The sequence below is a fragment of the Antedon mediterranea genome, chromosome 8 (assembly GCF_964355755.1).
Source record: "Antedon mediterranea chromosome 8, ecAntMedi1.1, whole genome shotgun sequence".
Taxonomy (NCBI): Eukaryota; Metazoa; Echinodermata; class Crinoidea; order Comatulida; family Antedonidae; genus Antedon; species Antedon mediterranea.
In genome coordinates, this window is record NC_092677.1 from 17,402,613 (window position 1) to 17,419,800 (window position 17,188).

General features: G+C 32.1%; 3 protein-coding genes across 3 annotated transcripts in view; 2 read left to right on the forward strand and 1 right to left on the reverse strand.

Moving 5' to 3' along the window:
• The window catches only part of LOC140057300 (beta-1-syntrophin-like), a 38,283-nt gene extending 34,712 nt beyond the window's left edge, over positions 1 to 3,571 (forward strand). Inside the window, exons 4-6 of the mRNA XM_072102894.1 lie at positions 1,528 to 1,727; positions 2,055 to 2,242; positions 2,668 to 3,571. Of these exons, the coding sequence (XP_071958995.1) occupies positions 1,528 to 1,727; positions 2,055 to 2,242; positions 2,668 to 2,760 (481 nt within the window). The 3' untranslated portion in view covers positions 2,761 to 3,571. The remainder of the gene's footprint in view (positions 1 to 1,527; positions 1,728 to 2,054; positions 2,243 to 2,667) is intronic.
• A 3,612-nt stretch (positions 3,572 to 7,183) lies between these two features.
• On the reverse strand, positions 7,184 to 9,910 carry LOC140057669 (uncharacterized). The gene has a single exon (XM_072103388.1). The coding sequence runs from the start codon at positions 9,908 to 9,910 to the stop codon at positions 7,184 to 7,186; it is 2,727 nt and encodes a 908-aa protein (XP_071959489.1).
• A 1,068-nt stretch (positions 9,911 to 10,978) lies between these two features.
• Positions 10,979 to 16,061, forward strand: LOC140056683 (charged multivesicular body protein 4b-like). The gene is made up of 5 exons (XM_072102137.1): positions 10,979 to 11,296; positions 12,241 to 12,418; positions 12,542 to 12,653; positions 13,160 to 13,280; positions 14,223 to 16,061. The coding sequence occupies exons 1-5, from the start codon at positions 11,119 to 11,121 to the stop codon at positions 14,285 to 14,287; spliced, it is 654 nt and encodes a 217-aa protein (XP_071958238.1). The 5' UTR covers positions 10,979 to 11,118; the 3' UTR covers positions 14,288 to 16,061.
• Positions 16,062 to 17,188: the final 1,127 nt, after the last annotated feature.

Consider the following 17,188-nt stretch of genomic DNA (forward strand, 5'->3'; position numbering starts at 1 on the left):
TTGAGATCAATAGTTGAATGGTTAGCTATTAGGTTTTGAAGTTTTTGCTGTTGTCAGTTTGTCATGGCTGGATTAAAGATGTTCCACCATTCGAATGCATAATACTTGAACTTGGAATTTTAATAATGTATTCAAATGTAAAGTTAAAATTTTCAATTAAAAAAGATTGAACAAAAACAATTTTTCGTTAATTAAAACCCAAATTAGACACTGCAAACTGTCCTACTTTGTAGCTATAATTATCTAATCCTCATGATATTCCTTTATAACTATCCAATGTATTACCTGTTTCAACTTGAACTCATATCATGACCATACTAAATGGGGCCAACATCTGACTACTCTGTGTAAATAATAATGACACCATTATATAAACCAACCACAATTTTTCACTAAATGAGAAACCGGTTTTGGTTTGAGTTGAAATTAGGCTGCATTAACACATCACTAAAAACTGGTTTCCATTCAATAAACCTATTCTTTTGAATTTTTTCTATAGAAACAGGCCCTGAGACTCTGAGTAAAATGAACAAAAACTTGATGAATTATAATAAACTATATTAAATCGTTGTCAGTTGTCGTATTGGATTGAACTATATGTGGCAATAGACAAAGTGAATCTAACAGGCAACAATCTGTAAATGAATGCATTGAATCTGCTAACTGAATACATTCAATTAACAGAACCTGACACATATAATAATATCAATGATAAAGAAAAAGCCTCCTTCAGTCAACAGACATCTCATCTTTCAAGTATTGACATTCATACTGCACTATCACTGCCTACTTAAGTAATGCATTGTAACAGTCAATTCATTGTCATTCGTTACGGACAATTATGGATTATTGCTATCTTGTGTTATGTACACATTAAATTAAGCTGTGTTCGTACACACTAGATTAAGCTGTTTTCACAAAATCTAGATTTAGTTGCGTTCACACTCTAGATTTAGCTGTGTTCACACACTCTAGATTACACACATTAGAGTTACCTCAGTTCTATTCATGCTTAAGCTGATCCAAATCAATCCTGACATTGAAATGCTTGTGTGATTCATTAACTGTCTTATGCCTTCATGTTATTATTCTTGTCACTACAATAGGTTTTATGTACATCTCATATAACTTTAACTTTGACAGGTTTCAGACAAGCGCTTCACATTGGGGTATATCGGATCTTCTGTAAAACAGTGTAATATTTGCATTTGAACAAGCTATACCGTAACGTTACTTTGATGGAAGCTCATTTTTAAATGAGTTAAAACTCTGATAGAGAAAATATGTCAACAAAGCAGTAGTGTAGTGTAGTGGCTGGCATAGGCCAATGGTAAATAGTAAATAGAACCTCTCCTTTGGGACATTCCTATTTAAAAGACAACCCTAGAGTACACTATATACTGTATAGTGTATCTTATACCTTTAGTAATACTTTCAGATACACAAGTTAATATATTATATAATGCTTCATTCTATTGTATATTAAATATACAATAAACTATTACAATTATTAAATTGATCTGGCAGGTTGTTGTATTCCGGCAATCAAAAGGGTATGACAAGTAATAAAGGTGTGGAGTTAACGTTTGGAACAAGAACAGGAACACCACAAGGAATAGAAGCCCACCTGTTTAAGGTCGATTCCAGGCGTGATTTGGCTATGTGGACCAGACAGTTTGTGCAAGGGGCGCATCATGCAGCTGTTTCTAAAAAAGAGATTAGCTGTTGTAAGTGAAAGAGTTACCCATCATACCTAGAAACTAAATAGATCCAAATATATATAAAATCGGAAAAGCCTTTAACACCACCTAAGATTTACCTACATGCCCAACATGAAAGTCAGCCTATGTTTTCGGGATGGCTATGGATAAACCTACCTGGATAAACCAACAATGGCCTTTCTCTACGGAAAGAAATATAACTATAACTATACCCCTATTTATAAATGGTATACTCTTATTAAAGATAAATTAGAGCAATAACAAATTGTTCCTATTTTGGTATATCGGCAGTTATACTGTAGTAATTATTTCTATTTCATCTTTTATGGGTAGCTGTGAAATGGCAAGGAAGAGAGGCTAAGCTTGTGATACACTACGAAAACGGTTTTACCTTGACAACTAGCCAGAATGGTAACAAGCCAGAGGTCATGTGGTATTACCCATTTGATAAGTTACGGTTTTCATCAGATGATGGCAAGAAATTTCTTCTACTAGACTTTGGAGCAAATGAAGGGGAATATGTAAGTTCACCATCAATAAAGGAAATAATCATGACATGTTTGGTTAGAGCCAATCAATACATCTTTTATTTAAATGCTGCATCTATATTTTGAAGATCAAAGTGCTTGTGGATTAGTTTTTAATCCATTCTATAGTATGCTGCTTCCCCAAGGGTCTTGTGTTATACAGGCACCGATTTCCTATCCACAACAAAGTTAATATAAATATATCTACACATACAAACAGAACAATGAAGTCAGTCGCAAACCCATGCCGTCATGACACTCAGCTATTGACATGTTCCAGGCTGTTTACAAATTTCTTAAACACGCACATCCTAAATCTGTAGTACGCACTACATCAAACGGCACTCATTTAATGTGCTGCTGCTGTATTGTTAGTGCTCTTTGTACATTTATTTTATGTCTTGTGTGTTTTCTTTTAGGAACTTGATGTTCAAGAATGTCCAAAACCAACAGTATTCATCTTACATACGTTTCTCAGTGCAAAGGTCACAAGAATGGGTCTTTTTGCATGACATGTATTCAAAGGATTGGACCATATCAAAATAATTCTACTGCAGCTACTTCAGTAATCATTCCTGCTGCAGTAAAAGTCCCTCGGTTGCTGCAATTTTTTAATCAGGTTTTTTTTTACTGTATTCAGTTTTGCTTTGTGGGCTCTAAATGTTACCGAGTTTCGCTACAGACAATAAACAGATACAACCATATAGCTAGCACTATTAGCATTTTGTTGTGTCTATAACGACACTGATTGGCACAAAACATTCTGTTACATTTCTTGTTAAATGCAGAACAAGAGGTAGATAAGAGAATGTGTAGGTTGACAATGAATACTGTACACCATTCCTCTCTTTGAAGAAATGCATTGTCGATTCACAATGTGCCACCAAGGAAGGAATATTTTTCCTACATGAGGATATAAATTGCGTTGGCTGAATTCTTGTTAGATTAACAGTGATTATAGGAAACCATGCAGAGCTGTACAGTTGTTAAGAAAGAAATAATATGTTTGGCAGCTGTGAAGAAAATTTGTCACTGTCTTTCATCCAAAAGATCCAAAAACAGAAGAATGTTAAAATGACATTACATACACTTCATATACAGTAAAATACTGTACTACTAAAATTAAGATATGGTATCTACCTAACAGCAGTAGATTTGATGAAATTCTGTTATGATTTTGATTTGATAAATAGAGATCTGTATATAAATAAACTAAACTAGTAATGCATAAATGTATATTAAATTTGTAAATATGTATATAAACATACATAGAAATATACATGTATTTGTGAATATTAATTCAAATCTGTATGCTATCTTCTGTGACTTTCTTTTTATATAGAACTGTTTCAATTTACAACATATTTACTTTTAAGTTTTATTGTTTTACTTAGATAACAACACACATAACCAACTTGTTACAGAGAAGTAGATTTCTAGATATTAAATTATATTATGAGTCAAAGTCTTTTTTGCATGCTGAGAAATAATGAAGAGACTTTTCACCTCAAAAGCTACATAAACACATTATTACATGAATCCCTTCAATCAACAATTGTAAAATTTTATTCGTCAGATCAACAGGCAACCATTGATTTAACAACAAAAAATTATGACATTCTAGCCAGATTTTCCACATATATTACAGCTTAAGTATAATTTATATTAGGCATAATAGTGTATTACATATTATATTATTATACTGTCTAATTGTTTAATAGTATATTTTCAACTTTAGCCACAGAATAGTTTATCAGGATGTGGTTATAGCTTACCATACATACTTTTCTAACATCAATATTTGTAATAACTACAGTATTATGGTTTAATTTTGTAAATATGAAATGCAATTTAATATTTTGACATTTTAAAATTGTAAAACAATAATGAATGCAATTTAAATGAATATGTTATGTTTACGTTTACTGTATTTGTTTATAAAATTAGATTAGGTATTATTATTATTATTACAGTATTATTATTATTATTATTATTATTTAGATTAGATATTAAATTTCAGTAATTTTAAATTAAAAAAGACCAAATAATTACCCAAAATGAATAAGAACCACAGTCAAAATTATTTCTATAAGTTTAACTAGCTTAAAACTGCACAAAAAAGTAACATTATGAGAAAAAAAAACTATTGTAATGTTTATTACAAAGGTAATTCAAAATACAGTAATAATAGGACCTTCATTTTACGTACCTAAAACATGGGATTTGTAAAATCCAGGTTGACTTAAATTGACCCCCAAATACTATAGCTAATGTATTCTAGGGAACGTAAAATCAGAGTACATAAAACCATTTTATAGTGAACTATGATATCACTGCTAAAACAAAGGATCTACTGTAAAGTATAATTCAGGAATGTATTAGTTATAGTAATTGCTTACCATTTTAAAGTTTATTTGGCTCTTCCATAGGTATGAAAATGTAAACAAAATAATTTAAAAATATTTCTCAGATACATGACAATGAAAATCATTTAAACTTTTAAAAATATTTGCCAATTTTATACGAAATGACCAAGGTAGTTTATTTTTATATTTAGCTATTGTTTATCATTCTAGAAATAGATTATTATTATTTCAAACATTAAAGGGTCCAATAAGAACCAACATCTTTATTATCACTATGTAATCTTGTTATATTCTCAGTTTTTTTTAAATTATTTACATAATTCAATACAAATTGTGAATATTCATTGTAATTTTTTATGTAGAAATATACAATTAACAGTGTAAACATTACTAGTTTTGCAAACAACGATATTTAGCCAAACTCTGACATAATTTGTACCAAATTCTCATTAGTATGCATATAGTACTTAGCACTATACTTTTTTGGTAAAGCTCTGTCTACACTATCAAATGTTATGTGACAACAAATGTGATGTGCCCATATATAGACACAATGATGTCATATCACTGTCATATTTGGGCACAGATTGATAGTGTAGAGCTTTAGACTTTCCAACCAGGTAAGTTTACTATGTGAACAAGAGCCAATTAACTTTCCTGACAGCAACTTCACTAGCCTGATACATCATTACATACATAGTCTGCCCATTGTGATTTACAAACTTGTGATGGTTACCTATAGACAAAAATTAATTTTGCTGATAACTAATAATAGTAATTTATAAAGATTTTGTTAAGCGTACATATCCTAAGGAAACCTAAAAAAACAACCAAATTCAGAAACAAAATCAAAACCATTACACCAAGTTGAACAGTGAACCCAAATAAGCAGCAAATACTGCACGGACATGATGACAATTTTCTACTTAATAAAAATGGTTACTGCCTTAAAATAATCAACACAAAAACAAGACAAAACATCTTATCAGTTATAGATAATTTTGTGAATGCTCATATAATATATCAAACGTTAGATTAGTTGATTAATTATGCAATTAATAAAGTAACACTTTATACCCAACTGTATTGAATTCATAATTTATAATATTGAATTGAGAAAAATTGAATATTAATTCAAGATGTAGCCTCAAGCTGTTCCTTAATTTGATTCAGTAGAAGCCTCCATTGGTATACTTGTATTCAGAGGACGCCTTTATTAAGGGGACACAAGGGGATATAATATTGCGGAAAACCCCTTTAAGGAGTCCCCACATTTTAAAACTCTATGCAAGTTGACCCATTAAGAAAAAAATATCTTTCCTGGTTAAAATCATTTTAACGTGCAGGGCCCTGAATTAGACACATGTATGTCCGTGTACTAATACGACCAGTGTCTCCTGAAAATGGGTTGATTGTTGATTGAAACCTATTTTGCCCTCATTCTTTGACCAGGAAAGTGTACCCTGAATAGGGGTGTCCCAAAGGAGCTGCTCTATTTCTACTGTGTACTTTTGTTAAAATATCAACAAAGGCAGGATCATATTTGATGCAATGATAGTCATTTATGTTATTGTCTACAATAAAATGGCATGGAATGTTGGAATAATTTGATATCGGCTCTTGTTAGTTTTATATTTTTTGTTTTCTCCTACTAAATCTATAAGATCTAAATTTCTTCATTGTTTTCCTCATCCGTTACCACTAGTAAACGATCTCTCCACTTCTTGTTCTTCATTGTTTTCCTCCAATCCTTACAAAAGATCCCACTAATAGTTACTCATCCTTTACTACCACACTGGTAAACTATCTCTCCACTTCCTTGTTGGGTGCATTGTTCCTCCAATCTTTAAAAAAGTTCCCTTTAACAGTCAATCATCATTTAGCCTACCTACCGACAGACTATTCACTGACCGGACATTTTGCCAACAGGAAATTTCGTCAAAAATAATTTTGCCGACAATTGACCGACAGAACATTTTGTCGACTGACAATTAGCTGACAAGGCACTTTTCTGCCATTTATACGGTTGGCCGACATACAATTGATTGGCAGATAATAGATTTACAGGCTACATTTTTCCAACTTTTCCAATAATATCTATGGTCATAATCAATACTCGAAAACGTTTTACATGTTACAAACACCGGCAACCTATACATTATAAAGCCTTAACTTAACAATGTCATGGAATGTCCTGTCGACTAAATATGTCCTGTAGGCGAAATATCCTGTCGGGTAATTGTGCTGTTGGTGAAATGGCATTTGGCAAAATTTTATAACCCTGGACGGTATACTTTCTACTATCTCCAATTTTTCCTATTTCTTCATTGTTTTCTTTGAATGTATTCATCATTCGCGGTACTATATACGTACCATTTATTTGTATCAACAACAAAATAATACAGTATTTCTTTCACAAGAATATTTCTATAAACTTATTTGATACAAAACGGGTATGCAATGAGCCGAAGCTCTTAAACGCATTACCCTATAATACAGATATCTAATTAGCAAATAAAACAATAAAAGTACAAATAGAAATAAAAAGTAAAAGTAACAAAAGTGAACTCTACATGAGTGAGTATTTATTTATTAATAGTTGTTGTATTTCCTTTTTAAATTTTCCGATTTTAGTTTCACACTTTATGTTTTCAGGTAAACGGTTCCAAATATTTGCCCCTCTATAGGCAATACTTCTTTGTCCTATATTTGTTCTTTTTAGAGGAATACGGAAATCACTCTTCTTCCGCGTACCATACTCATGTACAGATTCCATTTTTGTAAAAAAAGAGTTAAATGAAACTGGTAAATTGCCCATACGGAATTGAAACATAAATACAGCAGTGTACTTTTCATACAAGTCAAAAATATTCAATAGGTTTTTGTTATAGAATAAATTTGCTGATGGATGCTGATAATGCACTTTACATATAATTCTGATCGCTCGTTTTTGAAGTATATGTATTCTCTGTAGCTTTGTTGCCCCCGCAACTCCCCAAATAGTTATTGCATATATTAGGTGAGGTAAAATTAACGAGTTGTACATTATTAACAAAACATCTGATTGAACAATATATTTAAGTTTGTTCATTACACCAATGACCCTTGCAATTTTCATAGTAATGATATCTATGTGATCATGGAATGTTACAAACTCATCAAGAATGACACCTAAGAACTTAATTTTACTAACTCTTTCAATTTCAACATCATTAATAAATAAAGTATAGTTATTGGTATCTTTTTTCTTATACATGCTTCTAAATTCGATAAACTTGGTCTTCTTTGTATTCAGACTCAATTTGTTTGCAGTAAACCAATCACTTAATTTACTTAATTCTGTATTTAAAGTGTTAATTAAAAGGTTTATATCTTTGTGCTTAAAAAATACGTTAGTATCGTCAGCAAAAATGACAAATTCTAAATATTTACTACTTTCAACAATGTCATTTGTATAAATTATAAAAAGTAACGGCCCAAGAATTGAGCCTTGTGGTACTCCATATTCAATCAGTTTTAATTCTGATTTACAATTTCCCATGTGAACATATTGTTTTCTCATATATAAGTAGCTCTTAAACCATTCAAGAACAATGCCCCGAATACCATAAAATTTGAGTTTTTGTAAGAGAATCTCATGATCTATCGTATCAAATGCCTTAGAAAGGTCTAGGAAGACGCCGATACTTATCATTTGTTCATCTATTGCTGAAGTAATTTTTTCTATTGTTTGTGAAAGTGCATGACTCGTAGAGTGGTTTTTTCGAAAACCAAACTGTGATTTATTAATGATGTTAAGTTTGTCAAGGTATTGAGTCGTTTGATCATACACAACCCTTTCATAAATTTTAGAAATACAAGGCAAGACTGAAACAGGTCTATAATTTGTTATGTCATTTTCATCGCCACCCTTAAATATAGGCACAGTTCTGGCAATCTTTAATTCATCTGGAAAGCAACCAGTTGTCAATGATATATTAACAATATGTTTAATCGGTATTGTTAGGCATTGCGAAAATGGTTTAATATAACGAGCACCAATTCCATCATTACCAGGTGACTTACTTATATCTAGATTATCAATATATTTCTTAATGTCATGTTCATTTACTGGCCTAATAAACATAGAATTGGCGTAATTGCCAGACATTAACGTTAGTGGATCTATTCTATTACTTCTTTTATTTTTTATATCAGTTGCTATATTTTTGCCAATATTAATAAAATATGAATTCATTGCTTCCGCTTGATCTTGTTCATTGTTGTAATAGTTTGTATTTAAGAACATCTTTGACGGTTTTCCCGAATTGTAATTTTTTCCTAATAAATTGTTAATATTTCGCCATGTTTTTTTAGAGTTATTTTTATTTTTCTCAAATTCTTCATTCAGGTAATTAGTTTTTCTTAGTCGTATTAGTTTAGTTAATTTATTTCTGTAGTTAGTGTATTTAGATTTTCTATAAAGTGTCGGATTTTTTCTATACAAACTGTATAGTTTTTCTTTCTTACGAATTGATATTGCAATACCTTCAGTGATCCACGGAGATTTATTTATATTTGCTCTCACGTGTATATTTTTTAAGGGAAAGCATTTATCTATCAGTCTATTTAGTGTGTTATGAAAGTTAACGTACGACTCATTTGCATAACAGCTGCTAATTACATTCTCCCAGTCTTGCCGTTCTAGTTCAGTTCTGAATAGTTCTTGATTGCGACGGGAGTAGCTACGCTGTAACTTATATTTGTGTACATGTTTTGTTGGAGTCTTAACCGATTTATTTATGCAAAAGATAGGATAGTGGTCTGAAATATCCGTATAAATTATTCCTGATTCTATCTGATGATATTGCTGTGAATTCGTAAGAATATTGTTGATTATTGAAGCTGTGTTTGCTGTTACACGCGTTGGCTTGTTTATGATAGGGATAAAAGAATGTGAGAAAAGGGTATCTGTATGCATCTGTACGTTACTTTCTGTGTGATTAGCTAAATCAATATTATAATCTCCTACGAGATATGAATCTTTATTTTCACTATTAATAATGTCCATAACTGTACCCAATTGTTCGTTAAACTTTTTAGAACATTTATCCGGGGGTCTGTATATGACTCCATATACAATGTTCTTATTTTGATGTTCAACTTCAACAAATAGTGATTCTGATTGATCCATCATAGCCGAGAGATCTTCTCTTATAGCATAGTATGCATTGTCAGGTAAGTATAATCCAATTCCGCCACCCCTTTTATTATGTCTGTTTTTGTAGATAAATCTGTAACTTGGTAGGCTATACATATTAGGTATATCATTTTTCGTTAGCCATGTTTCAACTAGAGCTATACAAGAAAATTCTCGGTTTAATGAGGATATAAACTCACTTATGCTATCAAACTTGTTTACAATACTCCGACAATTCAGACATAGTATTGAAATAAAATTTTCTCTATCAATATTAAATTTGGAGACAAAATCGTTAACAAGATAGTAATTAGTTTCTGTAGTTCCTATTGTTTCATTTTCGTACTCATGTAGACTATTATAAAACATAACTTAGATGATTATTCCTACTCTATATAATTGTATAGTGAATAACCTTCTCTGTGATGTATTTAGTCTCGAAAAGACAAGTTAAACGGTAAGTACAAGGTAATAAGAGGTAAGTATAAACATAATACATACATACATACATACGTACGTAACCCGTAAAGATACATATACATACATACATACATACATATACAAACACTCATATATTCTCTGATTGGTCAATTGCTGCAGCAATATTCGATAGTATTGACCTTTTTTGAACTTTGATTCTAGTGTCCACACTATCAAACTTTATGTGACAAAAAGTAATGTGCCCATACATGAACATGATGATGTCATATCACTACCATTTAAACATAGCACAACACTACTATCAGTTAGTCCTGGCTGGGCTGGATTATTGACCAATCAGATTTGTGCACCAATCAATCAATAACTATGTTATCTACATTGCTACATTAAGTAAATTGAAATAAAAGTGGGTTGGGGGTTTTTAGTAATAAGCTGTGTTTATCAGCTGATTTTATTTTATTTTATACACTTTTACTATATCTTGTTTTGTATTCATTGTGTAAAGTAATGATCTACTGTATATATCGATGTAAATTGGGGGGGGGGGGGGGTAGGATATGATAGTTGCTTTTGCCTTTTATTACTTTTCTGTTAATTGTTATATTTTATATTGTGAAGGATGCACCTTTGTGCTAAGTGTGCCACCGATCTAAAGGTGTAATTCCAAATAAATAAATAAATAAACATACCGCCCTCTATATGTGACCCTTAATTGACCTAGTTGACGTCATCGTTATTTATTTTTGTTGCGGGGTGAAGTGACTAATTTTTTTCATGTGATTTTGACAACTTATTTTGAGAATTGTCTGGAGTTTCCCAAAATAATATTATCAACAATTTAAACTTGAGTACTTAAACATTTATACAGGTACTAGTAGACAATCATGAGTTTTACCAAATTCTTCGGAGGAAAGAAAAAAGAGGCCTTGCCTAGCACCGGAGATGCGATACAAAAACTGCGTCAGACAGAGGAAATGTTAACCAAAAAACAAGTATTTCTCGAGAAGAAAATTAATCAAGAACTAAAAATAGCGAAAGAAAAGGGAACAAAAGACAAAAGAGGTATATTATGTTACATTTGTATTGTATATTTATTAAGGCGTACACATTTATACGTTAGTTAGGCCTAGACTTATTAGCTAGGCCTAGGCTATATGTTCAAGTCAATGTTGCCTGGGCAAATTATTACATTTTTGCCGGAAGTGTGATTAGTTGGACGTTTGGTCCATATTTTTACATAACAATGATTGTGTTACAGTACCTACAAACTGTTTTATGATATAAATTGATATCAAGTATAAATATTAGACATGCTCTAGGCCTAGATAAAGTTGTAAAATAACTTATAATTATAATAGGCCTATATTATTGTTATCAAATTAAAATATTCGTATTTTTCATTACATAGCTTCAATGCTTTCACAGAGGGTGCTTTTAGCCTTTTTGGAATAAACGTACAATTAACATTGTACACTGTAAAATATCGTCATTAAATATAATGTTAGCATGTACTTATGCACTTGTCAATTGTATGACCCACTATACGACCCCCGGGAGAGGTGCGTCATTTGTCCGATGTGCGTCGACCTTTGAATACCATGACGCACCCGTGCGTCAAAAATGTGACTTGCTTTTAGGTGACCATGACGCACCCATTTTGACGCACTGTGAACATGTTGTTTATGATATGGTGGGTGGTAAAGTGAAGGACATTGACACACCTTGTTCATTGATGTGACGTACCATCTAGGTTTTTTGACGCACCCCTGCGTCAGTAATTATTTGTAAATAACGCACCTCTCCCGGGGGTCGTATAGTGGGTCATACAATTGACAAGTGCATTAATAACATTGTAATTATTGTAAATGTAATTCATAAGACCCCTATTATTGGGCGATATCGTTCATAGATTAGTATGACCCAACGATACATACCAATACAATTTTTTATTTATATTTATTTTTCTTGGAAATTGAGCTAGAAAAAGTGTTGTTGTTGTCTTTTAGCTGCCTTGAATGCATTAAAAAGAAAGAAACGTCTAGAGAAACAACTTCAGCAAATTGATGGTACATTATCTACAATTGAGTTCCAAAGAGAAGCACTAGAAAATGCCAACACAAACTCAGAAGTATTGAATACAATGACATATGCAGCAAAAGCTCTGAAGTCAGCACACAAGTCCTTGTAAGTTTTACACCAGGCCTAGACCTAGATTTCTTGAAAAGTATGTTTCAACCCTTGTCGATAGAGCAGCCATTTGACACACATTTTATGTGTTTTTTCGTTTGTTTTCATTTTTCTCTGCAGAGATGTGGATCAAGTTCATGATATGATGGATGATATTTCTGAACAGATGGAATTGAGTAATGAAATTGGTGAAGCAATTTCTAGTCCGTCTCAATATGATGACGTTGATGAGGTAGGTGTGATAACAAAAACATGTTATCTTATTCCTTCACATAGAGCAGTCTGGAGTATCGGTAAAGGATATCTGATTATCATGTGAAAGGCATGGGTTTGAAACCTGTCTATGCCATATTACTTGTATCCTTAGGCAAGGCACTGTACTTTCATTGCCTCATCCTGGGACATATGACTGTTGGTCCAGGGTAAATACACACTTTGTACACTATTTTTTAAATATTAGGGGATGGTCTCTCAGTTTTTGGTAATTAATTTAATTAGTTTACTATTATACTAAAAAAGTTTAGTTAATTACTTTGTAAAATATAAAGTAATTTTGGTACAGGGTACTTAGTTATTTTCCAACAGAGCATTTTCCGGAAAATTGATATATTGGTGCCGAATTCTTAAATAGCGCTCCCTCTCTTTCGGTCATTTTGTCAGGTATTTCCGTCAGTTTCTGATCGCTCAGTTAATTTATTTCTGTACAGTAATTAGTTAATATTATAAATTCTTTTTTAGGATGACTTATTAGCTGAATTAGAAGAACTTGAACAAGAAGAATTAGATGAAAAGTTATTAGATGTTGGACCATCAGTAACTGATAGATTACCTGACGTACCTTCAGAAGTACCACAACCTCGTAAGTTTTATTTATTTTAGTAATTGAGAAGAGGCAGAGAGCAAGTGGGGTTACTATAATGTTTATTAAACCAATTGACTGGTAATTATATCCCCTTTGATTCTAGGCCACTAATTATCATTCTCCCCCTGAAGACAACTACTATGTGAGGGTAGCATTCCTAAGGGGTAGTTGTCTGGGGAGTAATTATCCAGGGAGTAGTTACAATATCTGGTTTTGGTCCTTGTGGTAGAAAAATATACACATTTGAGTAGTATGAATTTGTTTAATGAGTAATAGCTCAGACTTTTGTGTCATATTAATAGGGAGCTTTAATTTCCAACAACTATGTATATGGGAATATTGCGATGTGTGTCCTCTCTACCCACCTAGACACAATTTTAAGGATTTTTAGGTCCAGACGACCAACGACACATAGATTCACCTGGCCCAGTAGTTAGGTCATCGCAAATTGAAAGCTCCTTATTATTGATGAGAATAGACAGTGATATGTGCAGGGTTACATCTGTTTTCAGGCTTTGTGGATTCAAGCAAACAGTGGTTGAGCCTCTACAAATTCTACAGCACACTGCTCTCTCATTCATTATTAATTAAATTAAACCGTCAATCAAGTGTATAACCTAGACTATTTTTTTTTTTTTTTTTTTTTAACCATATTTAATGAGGGTGATCCATCCAGCTATTGCTGATCATTAGGAACCCTCAGAGCTTCACAAGACAAACATATACACAAGATGCTCTACATAAACAAAGTCTTATTACAAGTCTTTGGGAGTGGAGTAATTTGGCCCTTAGAAAAAATCCTGACATGTGACGGGACTTGAACCCAGGACCCTTGGAGTGGTAGACAAGCATCATAACCACCAAGCCACAACTCCACTCCACTCTGGTAACTTATTATTATATGTTCTTTTATTATTATTTTCTTTTTTTTATCCTCAGAAAAATCAAAGAAAGTGGTTGAAGATGAGGATGATATGGCTGAGTTGGCAGCCTGGGCATCATAGACATTGAAACATTTCATATATAAATCACTACAAACTAATATCTCACAAATGCCACATTGGTTTCGTATGATAGATATTTATCTTTTGTCTGTACCAATGGGATCATAATTATATATTAGCTATCTAATTATAATTAGTTGTGATTGTTTCTTTTTTTATTATAATATAAATATTTGATATGTAAATATTCCTAGTAATGTAGTCGACACATTTAGAGGAACACTTATTTCTTATTCACACTTGATGTATGAAATGTTGGCTGCACAGTATGAACATTTTTTAGGGCCTGTTCAGAATTACAAGTTACAGGTTTCATATTACATGGAAAAACAACTAGGAAAAGATTAGTGGAAGCCACCTCTTATGACACTGAACTTTCATTACTTACGGCCGAAAGCTCAAGGTACAAAATGACGGTATGATGCTTACGATATAAAAACATGCATCAACGATTTTGATCTCCAACCAATAAAATTTACTCTTGCTTACTGAATGTTCTCCCCAATCTTTAACAGTTTGTAACAAAATCGTTAAAATCGTGTATGAATGTTTAGCTGTTTCGCAACTATTTATAATGGTAAGACGCTACAAAAGCTTAATCTTCATATAGAGTGTGAATAGACCACTAGAGCGTGACAGACTGGAGGATTTAGTTCATCATGTTATTCCTGTGCTAATAGCTAGCAAATATGGTCAGCCGAAAAAATCTAAAGTATTTGCTGATCAACATTTGATTTGAACTCTGTGTTTAATTTGGTATTTTTTCCCATTAGAGAGGGTTAGATATAATGTGGTGAGATTTTGTATTTTTAGTACAATCCTAAAAGTTTTAAATGAATAGAATCTATTGTAAAAATAAATATCTATTCTACGACAAAGGAGAGTTGACAACAAATGATGTCACATGATGAGTTAGTAAACTGGTTGACAGAGAGAGCATGGAAATAAATAATTTCTTTGAGTTTCGTTGAATGATGATCTTTTTTTCAGAATGTCTCAAAACTTTATGTGATTTATTAACAATAACTAAACTTTAAATTGTTAGAAATTGTACACTTTACAAAAAATATTTAAATTTGAAATAGCAAATCAATATAGGCCTAATAATAGCTACAAAAGCAAAGGTTTATATTTGTCCATACCGCAAGCAAATGAGAAGTCTGTGTGAAACGTAGGTATGCATGATTGAGCAACTGTAAAAAAATATAAGAATTATAAAAATTTGTTTACTGGCTGCTTTAGGGTGGGTACAGTGTGCCATATTTAATACTGTCTGGAATTTTGTGTATTTAATTTTGTAATACCAGTTCTACAGTTGATCCTTTTTTTTTTTTTTAAATATGATGGTTCAAATCATGCTCTTTTTACATTTAACTTTATGTAGATTTACAATAATCGTACATCTGACTTTTTACGGGTGTACCATATATCAGGTTTCCTCTGGAAATAAATGACTATTATTAATTATGCACTCGACTTCCTATCATTAGGGTTTAACCATATCTATTTGTTATTGTTAATAATATTAGTAGTACTGTAGGCCTATTAGATATTGAGTTGGCCTCTACAGCTTTTATTTGCGTACAAAACGGGCCATTGTCCTTTATTCTCATCCCAGTTTATTAGGCAGTAATTATACATGACATGATGTCATATCACTGCCATATTTGTCTCTAGCATTACCATATTTGGGCACATCACAGTTTATTTGTCAGTTCGAAGTGTTGAAAGATTTTTAGAACTTGTAAAACGAAGACGAATAGATCTGTTGAACAATACACTGTTTTGTGTTCTATATTCTTTCAAATATATGTGTACTAACTTGGAAAGTAGGACGTGTTTTGAAAGTTGTTTTTGAATTATATGTCATCATCGTCTTTAGTATAGTATAGGTCATGTTGGCGACTCATCGATGTAGTATACTACTACTCTACTATACACCGAGTAGATTCACTAATGCCTCTACCTCATATTTCGTGTTGTACAACCCTAAAAACGTAACACAAAAAAGACAAAAGTAATTGAAATATGTTTTCTTTCTGCCTTCCATTGGAATAACGTTGGACAAATCATTTTTTAATCCGGATGTATGCACCGTCATCGACTATAGTATGCTATTTATATTGATCAGCATAAGTACATGTAGGCCCTATTTACAATATATATATTATAAGCTACATTGAAGTATAGGCATGCTTAGTGATCGTCGAGGAGTTATATAGGTCCTACATCGTCAACAAAGACATTTTGACTCGCAAAACTAGAATTATAAGTATGCCTTTCATTTTATAAACTCAACTGTGATATGTTATGGAGGATCGACGTGGACTCGATTTAACTCTTCCAAGCAAATCACCTTCTCACCTGAAGTATTATGTAAACGTGTTACCTAACTAAGCTTTGAAATGTCTACTGGTCCACAAAAGTCACTAAATTTACAGGTGGACAAGAAATCAAACAATTAAATTTATTTAATAGCCTAATTAAACATGGAATTTTTTTTGTATGTATTTCACTGAAATATTATTTGAAAGATTTCATTTCTGATCTTTTATATTACAATTGATACATAAAAATATCTTATCTCCCTTGGAATTGTCGGTTGACACACGGGCCCCTTATAAATTGTTCTTTACAAATCTAAATTGTAGGTAGCACTCAGTGACGTTTAAAGAGGGTCAGGTGGATTTGGTTAAAATAGTCATTCAGTTTTTTTTTCGCGCATTTTTATTCATTTTAGTTTATTTCGTCTCATAGGCCTACCACTGGTAGTCTACTACCTACTCTCTATAGACGCGCCAGACCGAACACAATCCGCAGAAAACCCCTGATTAATATTTTGGTGTCCCTACAGCTTCTGCCATAATAAAAATGCTGAGAAAATTAAGCCTTATCGTTACC

Coding starts and splice junctions, on each gene's coding strand:
- LOC140057669 (XM_072103388.1), bottom strand. CDS start 9,910: ATGTATAGCCTACCAAGTTACAGATTTATCTACAAAAACAGACATAAT.
- LOC140056683 (XM_072102137.1), top strand. CDS start 11,119: ATGAGTTTTACCAAATTCTTCGGAGGAAAGAAAAAAGAGGCCTTGCCT. Junction 12,419..12,541: donor AAGTCAGCACACAAGTCCTT/GTAAGTTTTACA, acceptor TTTTCTCTGCAG/AGATGTGGATCAAGTTCATG. Junction 12,654..13,159: donor AATATGATGACGTTGATGAG/GTAGGTGTGATA, acceptor ATTCTTTTTTAG/GATGACTTATTAGCTGAATT.